The 20,397-nt window shown below is 43.2% G+C and overlaps 2 protein-coding genes across 2 annotated transcripts; one reads left to right on the top strand and one right to left on the bottom strand.

Annotated features, from left to right (window-relative positions):
- Positions 1-1,948: 1,948 nt before the first annotated feature.
- On the top strand, positions 1,949-6,608 carry TRIM25 (tripartite motif containing 25). The gene is made up of 6 exons (XM_009880238.1): positions 1,949-2,009; positions 2,189-2,415; positions 2,900-3,056; positions 4,899-4,925; positions 5,282-5,377; positions 6,076-6,608. The coding sequence occupies exons 1-6, from the start codon at positions 1,949-1,951 to the stop codon at positions 6,606-6,608; spliced, it is 1,101 nt and encodes a 366-aa protein (XP_009878540.1).
- An 8,628-nt stretch (positions 6,609-15,236) lies between these two features.
- Positions 15,237-20,270, bottom strand: LOC104282161 (meteorin-like protein). The gene is made up of 4 exons (XM_009880237.1): positions 20,203-20,270; positions 19,253-19,662; positions 18,030-18,089; positions 15,237-15,553 (listed from the first exon to the last, which is right to left on the bottom strand). Exons 1-4 carry the CDS (start codon positions 20,268-20,270, stop codon positions 15,237-15,239), a joined length of 855 nt encoding a protein of 284 aa, XP_009878539.1.
- Between the last annotated feature and the right edge of the window lie 127 nt (positions 20,271-20,397).

The following is a 20,397-nucleotide window of genomic DNA, read 5'->3' as shown; positions in this document are numbered from 1 at the left end:
CTCCCCCCAGCCCCCTGCCGCTGGCCAAAGCAGACGCCGAGGTGAGTGGCCGGGGCAGGCGGGGGCGGCCGGCTCTGCCCGGGGCCGGAGCACCCTCCGAGGGGCACCCCGGAGCTCCCCTTCGCTCCCCCGGGGCCTGGTGGGTCCCTGGGTGCCGGGGTCGTGGGCTGTGGAGTGCCAGGGGGAGGCTGGACCAAGACCTGGCCTGTAAATCTCATGCCTGGCCTTGGTAAACTGCTGTCCGCCCTCAGCGTGCGCTCCAGCACGTCGTCAGAGTCGTTTCTTGTGTCTTCCTCTTCTGTCCAAGATGGTGCTCCGAGGTGCTGTGGCAGGGTTCATTGCCCACCCCCGTCTCAGGCTGGGTGACCAGCGAGGCCTCCCGTCTCTGCGGGTGTCATCCCTGACCCTGAGCCTCCCCTGCTGCTCCCTGCGCAGGGTTTACTGCCCGGCCTTACCACAGGCTGACCGAGGGACTGTAGACAGACATTGCTCTGTGTATCTTCTTATGAAACAAAGAATTATAAAAGTAGCCTAGGGAGAGCTCAGCATGTAGATGAAAGCCAGGAGCAGGTTCTCCACAGAGTGGAAGGGAAGGAAACGTGGCCTTCGCATCTTACAGCCAGTGCAGCTGAAAATGAGAGGGTAGATGCGTAAAGCACACTGGAAAAGTTTAGGTGGCCAAACTCTCATCTGTTCGGCGAGCTTGCATACTGCTTACCCTATGAAGTTGTCCCTGATTTAGCCTAGCGGCATCTTGAATTAAAGGAATAGGTAATTCACATCTGAGCAATAAAATTCTCAATTAAAATGAAAGGGGTGAACAGTAGCGTAAACCTAGTGCCCAAAGTCCAGCCTGAGAGCTAACAGAGTTTATTTTTAGCAGTGGGAACTGCTGTGCTGACGAAAGCACTCAGTCCCTATCAAAAGAGTGAGTTGGCAATGCACATCTTGCTGTTGGGAGAGGTGGAGCTGCAGGGAGGGTGCCGGCTGCACGAGCCACGGATGTGCAGAAGAGTCCTTTTACATCCTGTAAGGCTTGGGGAGCAGCAGGTTTTAAATCGATAGTACTAAATGCTTACAGGTTTTTTTTTAAACTTTCTGTAAATATGATTCTTGCTCCAGTAATCATGACCCGACTGAGACCCGACATGGCAACTGCTGCTCTGAAATACTTTCTGATCTCTTCTGTTGCAGTCAGTGCTGAAGAAGAAACTGATGGAGCTGCATAATCAGAGTGAAAGAGCTGCTCAAGCAATGAGCACTGTGAAAACAAACCAAAGCCAAGCTGCTGTAAGTGGGTAACTGTGCAAAATGCTGTCAGGTTGCTTGGCATACACTGGCCACTGCGTGTTGTTGATGCTTGTACTCTTGTCACAATGGCTGTAGCATTGAGATTGCATCGGCAGAAGAAAATGGTATTGGGGAGGAACAGAAAATAGGCATTTTGGCAGAGCCAAGTAGCTCCGTGGGACATGGGAGTAACCCAACTACCCTGCAAGGACTTTGTACCCACATGTGCTGGCACACCTGACCCGAAACGGGGCTCAAACCCGTCCTTTCCTGTTGCACCAGAAAGTGCCTATCGGTGCAGCCCAAGCTAAAGCTGTAACGGCTGCACCTGCAGAAAGTTGGGATGTCTCTTCCCGTGAATTACCACAACCAATCCTTGCTCTTAGCTGATGACCGGGGCTGCTGTTTGTGCTGACGGCTGGATCGCGTACATCTCGTACCATCCTTTCTGAACCAAGTGGTGGGGACCAAGAAACTGAAAAGCAGTGGGGTAGCACTTCTGTGCTCCTGTGGAACATCTCTCAGAGGATTGTGAATAACTTTGTATTAACCAGAGATGCTACATCTCGGAGGCAGAAACAGCTACAGCCATGCAAGTGGCTGTGTGGTGTCTGAGCTCGCGGTGTCACAGCCCCATCCCAGTCTGGGTAACCGCTAGATGGCATGGCTGGCCTGGCCTCTGCCCGCCGGCCCCTGCAACAGAGCCCTGGAGACCAACAGTAAATGAGTTTTCTTTCCAAGCTACATAGAAATACAAAGCTTTTCTATTGCCTGTTTCAAGTAATTGAAGCCTACGTGCTCCTCAAAGGCTTTCTTGTAGTAGTAGTAAGCTGTACTTTGTCCACAAACTGTTCTTTTGAATCAGTTTCTGTCTGTTCTTCTCTGCTCCAGGAGACAGCTTCCAGAAAGAAAGATTTGATCAGAAGTGAGTTTTTGGAAATTAAAGCTTTAATTGAAGAAAAAGAAAATCAAACCATAAAGCTAATTACAGATGAAGAAAAAAGAGTTTGCAATAAGTTTGATTATATTTATGGTATTCTGAGAAGTAAGAAGAAGGAAATTCAGTCTCTCAGAGACCAGATTGAGATGGCACTGACTGAAAGCGATGACATTCTCTTTTTGAAGGTAGTATGTCCTTGAAATGAAAATCCAATTCTTTGTGCTTCTAGAATGCAGAATCGCAAAACCCTGCTGTAGTAGTACTGCTCTCCAGACACTTTCAGTCAAGTGATAATGCAGTTGTGTGCAAGAACCTGCTAAAAAAGGATGTACTGATAAGTATACAAATATCAATGAAAGAGTGCTGAAGTGACGTGGTGTCTTGTAACTCCCCCCAGTTCAGCCTCTGCCGCAAGCAGAGGGGCCAATGAGTGAGAGAACTCATCTCCGTGAGGTGTTGCAGCTCAGTGCTGCGATGCCATCTAGCAGATCTTTCTTCAGGTATCAGCTGAGAATTCATGCATGTGGGTTGCTACTGAAATTTTGCCATGGGTCGTGTCTGATTGTACCCTTTGCTCCTTTGAAGTTGAGAGGAACGCACAAAACCCCATTTAAAGTAAGTTGGTTGTATTTTTCTGTCTGCTATGAGAGCTTCCATTTGTCATTTCAGAGAGCAGCAGCACTGCAACAAACATCAACAAAAGATGCTTTTGTCCCTGTAATTGAAATGGACCAAAACTTGATACATTCCACTTATCAGTCTGCCATTAACCTTAAAGACGCTGTGAAACTTTCAGTGACTTCTTGTAGGGAGAAGAAAGCGGAAGGTACTGTATCAACTGGGAGAATTGCCATTGTCTGCCTTGGCTTTGAGCTTAGATGAGGGATCTTCCCCCTACAATCCAAATATCATTTAAAAAAAAATAGTGCATCAACTACAGTTGGTTAATACAACTTGTGTCTTCAAACTTCTGCAGTTTCCACACAAAAATGCTACAGTCTGGACTAAACTAGGAGAAAAAACATGCCAGTGTCTCTTCACTTTTATCTATACTTGGATAAGCTGATGAGTGTCATGATACTATGACCTTCTGGCACAGCTCAGCCTTTATTCGTTACAGTAATTTATGTTTTTATTATGTAGCAGGGCTGGATGCAGTTAGGATGTGGATTTGAGGGGAGGCATAAAATGCTTTAGATTGAGAGGACTATGGTTACCCAACTGTAAAGGTGCTGATTGTGTAAATGTTGTAGAACAAAGCCCTACTTACCACGTTAAGCAAAAGTATCTTTTGGACTGGGACATGGGTATCTTCTACGCAGCTTCCATCTCTGCCAAGAATCGCTTAAGTTCTATTCACATAACTGAAAAATAAGATTGAAAAATGTTCTCACTAATGCACATTACTGTTCCTGGCAATACAAACCATAATGTAAAATATCGCCATTGCAGCAAAACTAACACCTGGGAAAACTAGGCCGCTTCCAGCAGCTTCTCCAAACAAAACCTTTGCTGGAAAAAAGCCCCCAGGACCACGTAAGTACTAAAGAACATCATCCTCTCCTAACTATGGTTTCACCATTAAAGAATTTAAGCAGTTACCCAAGAGCTGTTTGCTCTAGCGGCAATGCAGTGATTATCTGTAGTGAGTACTTTGGCATGGGAAAAGGAGGGTGTGTTGGGCTATTTGGTGATGGATGCCTGGTGAGCAGTACAGCAGCAAACCGCCCAGATATGGTGCGTTAGCCTCAGCACGCGCCTGTAGTGGTGGCAGAGCAGGCTGTAAAGCAAAGGAGAGCCTCCCACCCTCAGCTCCTGCAGGTTTGTTTTCACCTGTACTAAACATCTGTTTGTTTGATGGGTTTGTATGTACTGAGTCCTGCTTATGAGCTGTTCACGTTCTGCTTTTTTTTTCCCTTCCCCTCCCTCACAAGACCATACCCACAGAGAGAAAATCCTTCACCAGCCTCAAGACACTCCGCATGTGGACACAGATACCAGTAAGTGGTAATTAATAGCGGCCTTACTCAAAAATTTTGCTGGCTGCATCATGCCTACAGTCTAAGACTGGGGTGATGGAGACAGTTGTTGTGGCAGGTGATACTGGGGCCTTTCAGTATTGTTTTACGTAGATACTGATATTAATGTGCCACTCTAGCCTGTTTGGAAGATCTTCCGTATTGTCTTTTTGAAATAAATCCAAGTGTTAAGAAACCATTTCTGTTACTTCCACTGAGCTCTTGACACATGGTCCTTCCCATTCGCAAGGCCGAGGTGTGGAGCACTCAGCGGGGTCGGTTGGCAATTCTGGAGTTGAAAGGACTCGTAGCTTCTGTTGCTGCACGAGAAGTTCTGTTGTAAAAAGAAAAGGAATAGTCTATAGGCCTCATGGGAACAGGCTTATTACCACTTGCCATAATACGCTGCATCCTGGAGTAGAGATTAAGCTCCTTCCAGGCCTATGACCCTGTGACATAGGAAGCAAACAGTACGTTGTGCTTCATGTGTAGCTTTCCAGTATGGGTGTATTTGCACATGGCTTCAACTGTCAGCTTTATCTACTGCTGCAGCTTCGGGAGAGCCATGATGATGGCTTTACAGGTGGCATAGTCTATCAGTGGCTTTTCAGTCTCAGTAGAACTCACAGTTCCTTTTTTTTTTCCCCCAGAGGAGAAAAAGAAACCTGTTAAAGTCGGTAAGTCCAACCTTTCAGCATACTCATCCTAACTTTCATTGACTGCTCTTAAGATGGTAAGTAGATGGTCGCCCTTGTTGACGTCTTCTGTTGTTCAGTTGTTGCTCTGAGAAGGCTTTTACTAGTCACTGTGAGAGCCATCAAGCGCTGAAAGAGGTTGCTCAGAGACAACAGGGGATTTTCAAAACTTGACAAGACTGAGCAATCTGAGCTAATTAAGTTAACCCTGCTTGGAGCAGGAGCCTAAAACAGATAACCTCTAGAGGCCCCCTCCAACCTGAGGGTGTCTGTGACTCTGTGTTAAGCATGCAGAGTTTCTTCCCAACTGGCCAAACTCTTTTCTTCTGTCGACACAGCACCAACCACGGGAACAGTAACTGCTGCAGCTGCCGTTTCAAGTAAAGAACTTATTGACAGCTTTCTGAAGAAATCCAGAGAGGAGCTTTTGCAGTGTAAGACACCCATTACACTACTTAAAGATGAACTTCCTGCACTTATTGCACTGGTGTTATGTGCCCTCTGTAGTTATCTGACAAAGCTACCTTTGAGGGGGTTTAGCTAGCTTAGTAGGCTATCAAATAATTGTTACAAATGAAGGAAATTTTTGGAGGAAAAGGGGACAGGAGGTCTCCAAGTGGTTCTTTTGCCAGATGAATTTGATTAATCTTTGGTATTCTTGTATCTTTACAAAGGTAAATGAAGTTTGCTAGGTAATGGCTTTGGTTTCCCCCCGAATGGCTTCCTTAGGGTAGCCTAGAAATGTGATGTAACACACTGAATTTTTCTTTGAAATTAAAAGCGAGCTTTTAAGTGAGCCTATGGTGGCCTGCTTAAGATGCTATACCAGATGGTATACAATATGGTATACCTTTTGCTGCCAGATCCCCTTCTTCTGCCAGCATATATTTGGGTGGTGAAGGAATCCCATGGGGATGAACGAAGGAAAGCAACTTGCCCTCCATTTGCCTGCTGTGTAACGCAGAGCTGCAGTTGAACCCAGCAGCTCTGACTGTGGCCCCGAGAACGGCCTGCACTGCGGAGGAGGGTAGAGCAGGGAGATAAAAACGCGTAGGAACAAGTGCCTAGGCAGGACAGTATAAATAAAAGTGCTTTGCTCTTCAGTACCTTCAAACAATTCATGTCGTTGCAGATGCTGCTAACATCACGCTGGATTACAACACAGCTCACAACAAAGTGATGCTGTCTGAGAGATACACCAGGATGTCCGTCTCGGACGTGCCCCTGAATTATAACTACCACCCTCAGCGCTTCACCGATTGTTTCCAAGTGCTGGGGTTCCAGTGCTTCAAGAGAGGCATCCACTACTGGGAAGTGGAAATGCAGCAGAACAACTTCTGTGGCATTGGCATCTGCTACGGCAGCATGGAGCGGCAGGGGCCAGAGAGCCGCCTGGGGAGGAACAGCAGTTCTTGGTGTATTGAGTGGTTTAATTCCAAAATATCATCCTGGCACAATGATGTTGAGAAGTGCTTACCCAATGTGAAGGCTACTAAGATTGGTGTGCTGCTCCACTGCGAGGGAGGGTTTGTGATTTTCATGGCTGTTGGGGAGAAGCATAACTTGATCTATAAATTCAAAGCCCAGTTTGCTGAAGCCTTGTACCCTGCCTTCTGGTTATTTTCCAGTGGCACTGTTCTCTCTCTCTGCCAAGTGAAACAATAAGGTCTCATCTCTTAATCTAGTTTGCCCAGGTACTTATGTGTAAATAATCAGTCCTGCAGCAAATCATCTTTGTATGTCTTAGTCTAAGAAGTCTCAAAGATTGTTTGCCTGAGACAAAAAATACTAGCTCTTTTAAGCAGTTTGGGATATCTGCTGATTCTTTGGTCTGAATTGCTAAAGCTTTTAGATAGTGATTTAGTAAAACGTTGATGATTGATAGTAAAAACTGCGATGAAAGGTTTTGCAAAAAGGACCTTGATGGTCCTTCTAAAAGCAAAGTTATGATACAACCCGTTGTTAAATGTCTTCAGTAGCTGCTGTGGTTTGCTCTAAAGAAGGATCCCCAGAATTAATTTTCAGATCTAAATGTGTTTCGCAGGTAATAATAACCGCTTTGAGAAAGAAACAGGAAGAATTCCTTGACAAATTCAGGTTCCAGGCTTTGAGGTAGGTCTCACCGTTGCCTTTTTCTCTGTATGCAGACTGTTGTCCATAGTCAGGATTTGCAGTACGTGTGTTCTCAGTGTATGACTCTAGGAGATAGTACACAATCTGTTAAATCAGTAAGTTCAGGTTTTATGATACTCAGTTAGAAAAGCCAATACAACAAAACTCATCAGAATGGAAATGCAGAGACTTTTAGAGTTGACGGATAAGAAATGGTGTCAGAATCACCAGGAAATAAATGACATCAACTTGGAGACTAGGAGTATGCCAGAGAGTCTTCAGGAAGGCATCCTGCAGAGCAGTAGTGTGTGCCCTGTAATAATATAGTTTATGGGATGAAGCATTCCATCTCATATTCTGACCCAGAACGTGCTTCACATCTCAACACTGAAGGCTCTTCAATGTTGGGTTTTTTTTGTGTGCATGTGTTGAGGAATTCAGGGAGTGCATTTTTGGCCTGCATAGGGAGCATAAATGTGCTGTTCACTTAAAGCGGGGCCGCCTGTCATAAAGCTTTTCCTCTTTGTGAGGTGGGATATTCTCTGCTGGTGTATCTTCAGTTGTTCAGGTGCTAAAAACTGGATTTCCTATGTGTTATTGGGACTCTGATTTGAGGAGTCTCAAGATAGAGTGCACAGTACCTGGAAAATGCTATTTCCTCTCTGCATGAAGCCTGCAGGTGGACAGGTGAGTCTTTTGAAACATACAGGGAATTAGCACAAAGGAGAATATATTTCCATTCCCACTGGAAAGGATTTTTAATTCTCCTGGTATTTATTGCTTTGGGCTGTGGTATGTCTTCAGAAGTCCTCACCATGTACAGAGGAATCTCTTCTTCTGCATTTTTTACGTTCAACTTTAAAACAATCCGTAGGCAATCAAGGTATTTGGATCTCATAGTTATTGGGCCTGTATCTTGTTGCTGCCTCTGGACATCCTAGCTCTTATTTCTTGTAGTAGCCCATGAAGAACAGGGAAGCTCACAAGAGAGACCTCCTGGACTTGGATTTGTAAAACTCCCCCTTATGGGACTCAGTGAAATAAAACACAAAGCTGCTGCTGGCAGTCTGGAAGGGAATTGTTAGAAGGCTCAGAAGAACCTCTGTGACTGCATTTCACATTAGCCAAAGTGCTTTAGAGAGAGAGTTGCAGGAGGTCAGACGGTGTCTCTATTTTTACTTGGTTTGTAAACTCTTAGTACTTTGTCAAGGATAGCGTAAGTCTGGTAAGACACTTCCATTTCGTTGGTCTCAGTAGAGTGTGGAATCGATGGTGGACCTAAAAGTGCCATGGCTGTCTCTGGAATAGTTGTACTGTCTCAAGGGTCTCAGCTTTCCAAAGCACGGTCAGCACTAAAACTGCTACACTAAGTAGAACCCTTCAAAAGGTGCGGAAGGAGGATGTGTCCTGCTAGGAGCCAACAATGACTGCAGATTTGGGTTTTTCTTTCTGCATTTCCAGTTTTTCAGCAGTGTGGGGCAAGAGCAGTTTCCTCTGAGAAATCCTCTCCCTTTAGCTGCTTGTCTGGGCCACGGGGCTGCAGACCCGCTCAGCGGGTGCTGAAGGAGTACTCTGGCCCCTTGGGCATAGGGGAAAACGTGCTCCAGTGGTTTGTGCAGTGGAGAAATTCCACGTTTTCTGTTGCTTGCTTCTTGACTTTAAAGGGGTGTTAATATTAACCTCTAAGTCTATGAGCTGCTTTAGTCATAGTCTGGAGTAACACTCGAGCAAAGTAAAGAAGAGCTTTTATTCCTCCATGTTGGACACTGTTGGATTCTTTAAATGTGACATTGGTGTATGACCAACAGTGTATAACACTTGAGGTGTTCTGGATTATCACAGGCAGTGAAACAAGCCTGCCGCTGTATTCCTGATTCTCTTTTTTGTTTTTCTTTTGTGCTACGACTGACTAGAAATGATAGAATGAGTTTCTGTTACTTTACAATGAAATGAGAAATGTGTAACTGAATTGCTGCACTTTGAAAACTGTTATTTTGGTTAGCTTCAGCTATCTTGGATATATCAAAACATTAGGGTGATACAACATTAGAAAACAATATTAGTTACATTATGATAAATAATGCTTCAAGAGCCTCTTCAACACAACTGAAGTGTTTTTACTAGGTCAGTAACTATCAAAGCTGTACTGTTTTTAAACAAAACGTAGACATAAGCATGTATTTTAATTATGCTTCTCTTTTTAATACTATAAAGAACCCAAGTTACCCAGTCTAGAAAAAGAACTAATTCTGGTGTTAATAAAGCCATGAGGATGTGGAATGATATGCGTATTATTGTACAACTGAGAGTAAATCGAGAAACACCCACTGAAAATACACTGATCTGTTTAAATTTAATCTTTTCTTCAATTAAACACACCAGTAAAATACTGTAGTTAGAAAAATAAATGCTTATGTAACTATAAAGCTGTTGATCGATCAGCCGTGTACTTCAGTATGTATACTACATGTTATCTCATATAGATGTATCAGCTAGACGTCCTTGTCAGGGCAGCAGACATAGGTTTAATGCCGTCTCTTTTATCACTATGCCTGTAACTGTTTTAGAAGTTAACTATTGTTGATCTTTTCAGCTGTAAAGTGAATTAAACATGATATTATAAATTCAGTAAATACTGATGGTAAACCCTAACTCTGAATGTTTTGTTCTGTGCACAAAGTTGAAGCAAGCAGTAGGGAAGGCAGAAATAAAGATGCTATAGTGTACAAGTAACAGGTCTTTTACTGCCTAACTCCCTGAGTTATGTGAGAATTGGGGAAGAAAGGAGACCTGCATAGGCTGTGCTGTCCTCTGGACTGTCAAACACCCTCCTAAACTATCTCCTGCACCTGAGCTATGCAGTCTTTACTAGTAATGCTGCATCCTAGCCGAGGATGAGGGGAACATCCTATCCAGTAAACCAAACTGGAGACCTTTTTGGGTAAGCAAAAACATGCTCATCAGGTGGAGGAAGATGAACGACTAAGGACTCAGTATGTGCAATGGGATTGCTTAAAAAAGCCTTAGGTAATGTCCAGCATCTGCCAGCTTAAGTTATATCTGGAAGCAACAATGGGTGATGATTCCTAATAGTACTCAGTGAAATCAGACTAAAGGGCTGGTGGTTTGCAAGCTGCTGCCTCCCCATGTGGCCAGTGGAAAGCAGCTCAACAGTGAGCTGCTCTAGTGGCTCATCAGACTTTCAAAAATTAGCCAAAACAAAAGCACCCACAAAACAAGTCAAAAATTGACTTTTCCACGTAAAGTTCTGCAAGTGAGTTAGGTTGATGAAGGTTTGGGGGAATAAACTCTCTGAAGAGTTGCCAGAGAGTCAGACTACAGTACTGCTTGATCAGCGTGGCAGGGAGTACAAAATCTAGGGGAAAAAAAAAAATCATCATCTTCACTAACTGCTTGTCCCATGATGTCCCTGAGATTAAGAGGTCAATTAGGTCTGCTGGAGTTTGGCCTCAGTTTCCAAAGAAAGACAAATAGATATTTTGAGCCTGCATAAACTTGACTGTGACTACAGCCTGGGTCTTGAGCTGGTTCTGAAACCCCAGAGAAGTCAGCATGCTTATGAATCATACAAGGTCTGTTTTCTTACTTGCTAATGTAATTTCCTCTTAATTTAGCTTTGTGATCACTTTTTCACAGCAAAAGGAACAACAGACTTGGACTCCAAATCATATTTTCTGGGAACATATGTGAAAATGTTTATCAGGTTATTTCCTAATACTTGTTTCTCTTCCTAAAATAAAATTGTATTTGGCTAGTGTTTAACAGACTGTGTTTCTATAGCCAGTTCTCTGACTCCCTCCCACCTCTCGCCCCCTTCCCAATTCCCTCCCAATTTAGTGGCTGCTACTTCTCAAATAATCAATACGTCAGTTAAAAACATGTCACGGTGTGGTCATTGTATGACTCCTATTCAGAGCCCATGTCGTTTAGACTTTCATTGGCAGCTATTTTGCCCCATTAAAAAGTTCAAGACAGCAATTTGTGAATCTTGCTCAGCCAAGTAGAACTGTGAAAAAAAGGAGTTATTTCAAAAGTCAATTAATTGTGGTCTGTCAGAGTGCTCCTCATTCAGTTTTTTTCCAGGCCTTGCCATGGGCCCACATCTGTCAGCCCCGTGTTTCCCAGGCTGCTATTAGATGCTGTTACATTGAAAATAATAGGTTTATTCACACCATTTATTGGACTTTGTGTGGTAGACACATTTGTATATCATGTTATGGTGTAACACTGCCATTTACATAAAATATAGGCAATTATGCGAGTCCAGCCAAAGTACTAAGGGAGGGTGGGAGGAGCCACAATTAAAATAATAAAAGCTAATTGAAAAGGGGCAGATAATTTATGTGAAAATACCATCATGAGTAATTCTTGATCCTCAGTTAGTTCAACAGAACTTTAAGGAGGCGAGTTAGTTGTATTTTGTCTCTGTATTAAAGTTCTTAATGTTTTTCAATGTAAGAATTTGTACTTTTTATAGCACCTATGTTCCATTTTAAAAATCAAGTAGTTCTTGGTGGAAGAAGGAAGTTTTGGGGTGGTTTTCTTTGGTGTTTTGTTTTTTTGGGGGTTGTTGTTTTTTTTTTTTTTTAATTGCTTTAGGTTAGGTTTTTCCTCCAATTAGGAGGAAGTTTCCTCATCTGCCTGTAAAGGAATGTTGTGCTTTAGAAGCCTGATCCTAGAAATCCTACTTTTATTCTCCTGACTGTAACAAGGTAATTCATGTATGGTTCCATTCATACAAAGTCGAAAACAAAGGTTTAGATCAAATGATGAGCAACGCTTTTCAATGAAGTGTAACAGTTTCTCTTCTGGAGTCAGGAATATCATTCTTGCGAAAGTAAATTTCCTAAGATTCAAGTCAAGCATTCATTTTGCATGAAACTGATACTCAAGCAGTTTGGCTATCCTTAATCTTGGCACTGTAACAGGTAAGGAATTTAGTTTTTCTGTAACTTCTCAAGTTCGCAGTGAGGAGGGCTGTTGCTCTGTGGCATCGGTCTGACGGCATACCTGGCGCCCCTGTATCCCCTGGTGGCCCCTCCAGAGTATTCCTTTAAGTAGTGAGAGAGCCATTGCTCTGTCTGTGGGGAAATCATTTCTCAAACATTACTAGGATTATATCCTGAGACAAAATTATAAATATACTAAGCATGACTGTATTAATTACAGGACCATAAATGACATCTTTCAAAGTTATCGCTACAGGCTACTGAAAGCAAAACTCATCACTCTGAAATGGAGAGAAACATTTAGAAAAACTATAAATATTCTTAAGTCTGACTTTCCATGACTATTTTTGGAAGCCTTGCTAGGTTTCAACAGAATGAGATCAAGACCATTAAGAAGCGAGAAAAGATAGACTCTTGGTCAAGGACAGAAAAAAAAGAAAAAAATATTGCTCTTCCCATGTTGAAGTTAAGCATACAAGTCTCATTGCAGAGCTCCTGGGAGAGGTATTAAAACATGGTCTCTCTAACTGACAGCATAAGATATCGGATACTTGAGTCAGCAGCAAAGCTCAGCATAAACCCCTGATTTGGAGACTTTGGCACACAGCTCCTGTACCTTCACCCTAGAACTGTCAAGGTCTCCGAAAGCCATGGCTTTGCCATTTCATACTGTGACAGAAGACTTACTGTCCTACTTTGTTATACAAACAGGACTCTTACCCTTTTGTTTGAGACAAAAGTTGAGCTTATATTTCAGTGAAAAATATTGAAGTGTTTACCTTACAAATAATAATAGAATTGGAGAAAGGGAGTGAATGAGTCAAACTTCTAACAAAGGGAATAACCCTGTATTCATGTAATTAATTTCCTACAGAATGGTATGCTGAAAATTCAGTGCATTTGAAAGTGCACAGAAAAGGCAATGTAGGCATGAGGAAAAGACCAGCTGCGTTCAAAAAGGGCCAAATCCACCCTGGTGCAAGCAGGCAAAACCCCATTCAAATCAGTCAAGACGACTTAAGCCCCAGTGCCTATTCACAACTGTTACTTCATGGTGTTGGTCCAGTCATTCAAAGACTCATTAGAGATTCTTGTGGTTCTTTTGTCTTTCAATGAACGGGGGAAACTGTCCTGTCCCTCTTTTGATTCTCTATCTACACATCAGGCACAAGTCCAGTAAAGAACAAACGATTAAGTGCATAAAGAGCCCTGCTGCTTTATGAAATGTTACAGATCAGAAGGATTATGGAAAAGGCTTCACTTCCTTCCTGGAAGAGGCTGAAAGACTTTAGCTTGCACTGCTTGCACATGCTTTCCTCAGTAAAGAGAATTCATTTGGTTAAATTTAACCAAAGTAAAGAAAGAAGATCACTTGTTTGCTTGCACTTGTTCACAAATGTGTTTTGACTGCATCTTAGGTCCCCCTTCCCCATACTAGGTCTAGCTCAAATCTTAGAAGTTGCCACTAATGAGAGCTGGCACCCAAATTCCACCAAGTGTTGTCTCTCACTGCCTCAACTCTGTACCTAAATCCCCAAGTCTTGATGTTGGAAGAAATGTGAACCTAATGTAAACAGCAGTAGCACTACTGATTTTAGCACAGCAGAACTTTTTTTTGAGTGTCAGCACTCTACATTACATGTTTTCCCCAGAAAAGTCAGAATATTTGTTTAAAATCCGAAACAAATTAAAATAAAAAGTTTTTCTCCAAAACAGCTTTTTACCCCCCCACTTGGAAACATGCGAGTACTGCTACTAGTTACTGGTATCAAGATAGTTAACTCTACGCAATCTAGGGAGATTACAGTCAAATTGAATTAATATAGTGAACACCCACGATCTCTAATAAGCTCTTTATTATTCTCACTGATTGCAAGGATTTCAGGTTGCTCATTGCAAGGCTGACAAGTCCACAGAGCTGTGGGTTAAATCACCAGATCATATGCATTTTTAACTATGTTGTGTCACGTCACACTGGGTTGTTGTAGTTTTTCAACCACGCATTCACTAAACTACTTATCTGCTTTAAAAAGAACACATTATTTCAAAGGGATGATGCTCTATGAAAGCAAATATTAATTACGACAATGCTGTAAGAAATGGCTAAGGCCCCTTTAAAAGGCAAAAACCCGCACAAGTTGATCATATACAAATACGCAAAACAAGGAGAAATGCAGTACCTCCAACCTATACCAAAAGAACGTTCTTTATCTCCTATTTACAAGGCAAATACCAACTAAAGAAGAGTACTCCATTTAAAATCTCAAACATAGCACTGATCTCCAGCTCTCAAAACCCGAGTACTCGCATATCCCTGCACATCCTCCAATACTTTACAACGGCCGGTTCGCTTGGCTCTGTTCTGTTGTGCACCAAACACTAACTAGAGCTAGTTGTGGGCCCAGTACTATGGATACCAAATATTACATTCTCACACAAGCAAAGCTACAACCAGAACTTCTGATTATGTCAATTCATTTCCCGAACACCTTTTCTCATCTGGTAGGACACAGCATTAGTGTTCATATTAGCTGAAGTGCGGTATCCCTCATTGACCTGTTTCCACAGGGAGCAAAATCAGGTGCTGTCAACTATGCAGACATCAACAGAGTGCTACAGAATTACATCAGCTGTGATTTTGCACAGGAGGGTTTGTTAATCTCTCTGCTAACATACAGAAGGCAAAAAACCTGGCAAAGCTGCTAAGTGCCTGAAGGTGTAGTAACTACGGCTAAGACTATAGTTAGTATTCGTCTTAGAAACTTGGGAGCGATGAGGTGGTCAGATGGCCAGAAATTATCTTGTTAAAAAAAAAGGCAGCCATTTGGAACAGAAATCAAATAAAGATGGGGGAGGGGAGAAAAAAAATCTAGAGAAAAAGCACATAGTATGTACACAGAACAAAAGATGTTACAGAGAATTTTCTAATACTGAGCACAAGCTGCTTCCTAACCACAAAGAAAGAAGACAACATTTCAAAATTCAGAGTTATTTCATGTGTCAAAGAAGATGTGAAAAAGGAGAAACAAATGTAAACGTGGATTAAAAGTCATAGTTCACTGGGCTCACAGAGCCATTATCTTCAGAAATTCTCCAGGCCCCAGTGTTGGTGAAATTGCTAGCTTTAGTCCTTGGTTTTATCTCTACTTCAGACTCAGTATCCAAAAACTGGGCTGAAATTTTTCAGCTCTCAACTCCAGTTTCACTCCTGTTAGTCGAGCTGAAACTCACATGGATTCGCTCCTCTTTCTCTGGCAGCCCAGTAAATGAACATGAAATCCTTAAACCGAGGAGCACAGCCCAACCAAGCTTCGCCAAAGTGTTCATTTCCAGTGAAAAGGAAAACTCCACCTCCCTTCTTCACCTTGCACTGCAGCAGGGTTCGGATAGGGCCTCGCCAGTCACCACTTGCTTCATCCTGCTGGAAAATTCTGTTTTTCTGTCTGTAGACTTTCTGGACGCTGACATCAACCTGTGACATGTGGTTCTCTGAATCGTGGGAAACATTTCGGATAGATCCTTTCACCACTAGATGTGAAGAAGACAGGAGGTGGTTATGGAGCAGCAGGTAAGTACGTCAGGTACTAGGAGCTCACTGAATGAAATAATTGGAGAAACAGGTCTGTTGTGCAGTTTGCATGCCTACTACCTACAGACAGGCACATTTCTGAGCTGACACTGCATCCTTTACACACAGGATCCCCACACAAAGACTGCTCTGTGCTTGGAAGCATGCTTTATGACTGTTCAAATCAGCTACATCTGAGGAAAATCATGTAACTTGCTTGATAATACAAAACAACAGTAAAGGATAAAAAAGCATGTGAAAAAGAGGTCAGCTCAGGGATTCAGTATTTTCAGTCTCTGTTCCAACCCAATGACTGTCACAGACTACTTCCTTCCTGTCTCCAGAGGACTCTGAAGTTTTTTCTTTGACAGCAGTAAAAGAGGTTGATCCAAGAAGAATTTGAATATAATTTGTTTGGAAACAAATAAGAGCTTGTTAAACATTTTTCAGTTAAAGGTTTGGGATATTCTCCCTCAAAAGAAAGTGGTATTCATCCATCGTTCCATCAAAAGACACTTTGGAAGTTGATGAACAACATGCAGATCTTTTAAAGTGCCTTTATCTGAAGCCTTATTTAAAAACACATAGCATATACGTACCTTTTCCCCAAATGATCCTAGCTGTTTTCTGGGAATGAAAAAATAATCAGCCATAGTCTTTCTGACTGAAAGCATCTGTTGCATCAACTGTACAGAGAATGAAACATCCCATCCGTCTGTGCTTGCTGTCCTGAAGCCATCTTTCTCATTCTCACCGCCTCCGTTTTTCACAACAATCAATTATTCTTCTATTAACTAAGTGAAGCTCAATCCCATGCCCAGAGAAAGAGACATGCCACCATTCGAGCCAAGAGCTCTTGCGCAAAGGAGAGCTTCCCAATGCAACAGGAATGTCACCATGCTTTGCCACAAAACTCTTTCATTCAGGTACGGAGAAGTCAGCAACCCAAGAGACAGAAAAAGTTTATTTCTGAAGTTTCTAAGAACTTCCTAATCCAATTCAATTTTCCGAGGGAATCCACAATTTTGTGTAACATGTCTCTGCTCTCCGTCTCCCTCTTTGTGTAATGGTTTTTAATCAGATGCAGTCAAGTCTATTGACAAGCTATAATGCACTTGTTCCTGGTGCTCCAAGTTGCTCCTGTGCTGCTCAGTGCCCAGTGACTGAAGACCTGAGAACAACTATAAAGCCCCTATTCACTCCCAGTGTCATTTACACTTTCATTAGCAGCTATTTTCTCTAATCAAAAAAGTTGATGATAGCGATTTGTGAGCTTAGGGCAAGGAAGTCAGGCCATAAATAGAGTCAGTTCAAAGGGCTATTTCTTCTGGTCGGCTGCTGCTGTAAGTGTAAGTGCCCCCATTGTGTGCCTGGGCCTCCACATCTGTCAGTCTCTGGTCTTTCAGGCAGCGTGGCGGGAGAGCGCCTCGCATGGGAACTGATAACTTCATCAAGGACAAACAACGGGCTGGGTTCCATCTATTGATTTTGAAGAAGAATTAAAATTACCAGCTAAGGAGCACTCTAAGAGAAGCATGCTCTAGATTCTGGTTTTGTATTAGCACAATGATGCTGGCGCATGATTTTATCAGCAGCCTTGAAGTGTGGCAACCCTAGCAGGAAAGCAGTATTTTGGGGTTTTGTTTTAAACGTTAAATAGAGGTAAATATAGTTCATAGTTTTATTTCTTTACATGGGTACATTTACAGCAACATAATTGTGGCCACATGGAGAGGCAGCTCAACAGCTTTAGCTATTGGACATAATCAAAGAGATACAAATTTTCACGTGCAAAACTATGGGAATAAAATGAACAAACTACGATAAAGAGAAAAAAGAAAAAACTTTATATTGCATTATTAAGTAGAGAAAATGGAAAAAGCTTTTAATTTACTATCAAATCAGTATTTCTTAATTTTTCTTATCTTATGGAATATTAACTGCTTTGTTTTCTCATTAGGCATGAAAAGGAACCAGTATGTCACTGAAGGAAGTTTAAATTGCCTGAAATCCTTAGCTCAGTTACAAACCACTCACTACTACTGTAGGAAAAGAACTAGGAAGTGTGCAAACTGTGAGGAGAAGTATGAAGGGAATAAAAAGGAACATACCAAACATATACAACCTGTGTGTGTACCTATGCCTACACGCGTGTGACTTTGCTACCCGTGAGAGCCAGCAGCACACTTGTGAGAAGTACTCCGAGTTCAGTGTTAGATCGTAACCCTTCTGCCCACAGGAAATGAGGACCACGAAATGAAAGCTTCTCCCTTCTAGGTTTCATTTCTTTTCCCCATTCAAATTCTTTTTCACACAGCTAGTTTCTTTCTCAGATCAGAGAGCACAGTCATGCTGCTATTTTAAGAAAAGAAGTAAATAAATCCAAATAATCAATGTATAATTAAAGGCCAAATGACTTCCCTTTAGTCAGCTTACCAAAATCACTGCTGCAAATGGCCATAAGAAGTTCCACGTTGTCACAAGGACGGCACATAGCTAGAAAAAAAGAACAATTAGTTACTTACAATACTATACTATGTATTACTACTAAAGGACTGGTGAATTACGAGAAGAAATGGGGCAGAACTACTAGCTCAATGAGCATTATTATAAGATGCAAACCAAAATTCTTCTTATGCAAATACAACCGAAGCAAAGAAATAAGCACAGAGGATTTGAGTCACTGAGCAACAAGAGGACCTGATAGCATATAATCCCTTTAACAACTGATGAAACATGCAAAAAACAATACAGAAAACACAGCACCTGGCACATAACTACTAATTTTTCAACTTTTTAAAATTTTGTTCTGTTTTGACAGGAAGAGGGGAAAATCCTCCTATATTACTTCTTGATTACAAAAGACAAGAATAAAGACAAGCATCTACGTGTGTGCTGGGAGCTACGATGACTTCAGACAGTATGTGGCTCCACAGCCTGGGAATCCACCCCAGCACTGCCTCCTGAAACGTTAGTAATCCAGCATGGATTTAATTGAATTTTACCCCAAGTGAGAGGTAGCAGCATGAGTCATTCAATATCTTAGTGAAAAAAGAAAACACCCCACGCCCCACCTGAGGGCCCAACCCTAGGTCGTGGGTTCCCTGAATCAATCAGGCTCTGTTCCCCCCTTAATGTAATTTGTTATCAACGCAGTTGGTGTACACTGTTTGGTATCAAAAGCTCTTGTCCTGGGTACTGCACAATGAAATTTCAAGCAATTTAGATGTCTAATCCTGTTTTCAAAAGATCATTCTAATTTCCAGAGACTGTCTTGGGTCCTCGAGATTTAAATCCCTTCTGATCATGGGATTTAGGCTCCTAAAACCCACTCAGTGAACGCAGCCCGGGGCTGGGGACACCCATGATCACAGTGTATTGTCCAGGACCAAGCTGGCCGCTAATGGAGAGACAGAGTTTCTCATTATATTGCAGTGTTCCCTCCTGTACCTACAGGATGCCCCTCACAGTGGAAATCCAAAAACATTCTTCACCCGTCAAATGGTCAGCGAGCTGGCAGAAGGACCTCCCTTGCAATGACAAACCCCTCAGCCTAAACAGCTCCTGTCACCAGGGACGCACTGCCAACATCAACAGGTATCAGATGCCACCTCAGATCTGCCCCAGCAGTGGAGCCCCAACACTGGCCCTGCTCTTACCTTCAACCAGCTCCATCTTTTTGAAGTCGGGGCCAGCAGCGCTCTGGTTGCTCAGCAGCTCATACTGGAAGCTGGCTGTCCGGCGGCTGATGTCCCTCTGCGGGCTGGCCTGCAGGAAGAGGGCCACTCGTTGCGGCGTGTGGGCACTGAAGCAAGACACGTGGTGGGGTTGAGCCCCTTCTGCCTCGCTTACCACCAGGTGCAGCTGCCCAGCATGTTCCACGTAGATGCTGGCGCCCTGGAAGTCACTGGCGGGCTTGATGCAGACAGTGGTGTGCCGGGCACTGGAGAGGTTGGGCTCCAGAACGACGCGCAGGGCTCGTGCCGGGTACATCCATTCCAGGGAGCCCTCGGTGCAACGCAGATGGACCTGCTCCACCGCGCGGGAACGGGGCTCCCAGCTCAAACCGCTGCCAAGACAATACCATCAGTCCATCACTAACGATACCCATAGTGCAGACAGAAGAACCCAGCAGTCACTGCCACCCCGGCTACCCAGAGATACAGGTCCTGTGCCCAACTCCGACTCTGTCCTAATGACTCTTACGTTAACTCCCTCCAGCTGGGCTCCTGCCCTCCCTCACCTCCCACCACAGCTGCGGCAAAGGGAGGGGGATTGCTCACACCTGGTGCATGGAGCCTCAGCCCCTTTCCCCCACCTGCAAACCCCCGCTTGGACGCCTGCAGCACCCAGGAAAATGAGAGAGGGCAACTCCTCTCTGCTGAACAGCAACAAGAACTGGCGGTGTGACAGCACTGGCCAGTGCTCAGCTCCACGGAGAATCCCGGTGGGGCTGAGAGCCACTGGCTCGCAGTGGGAGCTGCTCAATGAGTACTGATGTTACGTCTGAAAAACTGACGTTAAAAGCCTAAATTTCTAAAATTATTTTTAACACTTCTGATAAGGTTTCATCACGAAAAGGCTCCTAATCAAAGCAGGCTGTGCTGACCCTGCTTCTTCTTGCTCAAGCCGGTGCAATTGCATTGCTTTCATAAAAGTTACTTTTGCCACCATCATTTACGAAAATCGAATCCGTAATAGCAGAATTAGCCAAAGGAAAAGACACCAAAACCCAGCGGAATGAGATAAAATTTTTGAGCAAACTTCGCTGCGTATTTTCTTGTAAAAATCACAGAAGCACACC

The sequence above is a fragment of the Charadrius vociferus genome, unplaced genomic scaffold, assembly GCF_000708025.1.
Source record: "Charadrius vociferus isolate BGI_N301 unplaced genomic scaffold, ASM70802v2 scaffold662, whole genome shotgun sequence".
Taxonomy (NCBI): Eukaryota; Metazoa; Chordata; class Aves; order Charadriiformes; family Charadriidae; genus Charadrius; species Charadrius vociferus.
This window is presented reverse-complemented; position numbering and strand designations above follow the sequence as displayed.

Bases quoted from the DNA above. Each gene is read 5' to 3' on its own strand.
- LOC104282161 (XM_009880237.1), bottom strand. From the start codon at position 20,270: ATGATGGTGGCAAAAGTAACTTTTATGAAAGCAATGCAATTGCACCGG. The intron at 19,663-20,202 runs GTCAGCACAGCC...TTGTCTTGGCAG, and splicing joins CTTGAGCAAGAAGAAGCAGG to CGGTTTGAGCTGGGAGCCCC. The intron at 18,090-19,252 runs GTAAGAGCAGGG...CTTTTTTTCTAG, and splicing joins AAAGATGGAGCTGGTTGAAG to CTATGTGCCGTCCTTGTGAC.
- TRIM25 (XM_009880238.1), top strand. From the start codon at position 1,949: ATGGCATGGCTGGCCTGGCCTCTGCCCGCCGGCCCCTGCAACAGAGCC. The intron at 2,010-2,188 runs GTAAATGAGTTT...TCCAGGAGACAG, and splicing joins CAGAGCCCTGGAGACCAACA to CTTCCAGAAAGAAAGATTTG. The intron at 3,057-4,898 runs GTACTGTATCAA...TTTTTCCCCCAG, and splicing joins TAGGGAGAAGAAAGCGGAAG to AGGAGAAAAAGAAACCTGTT.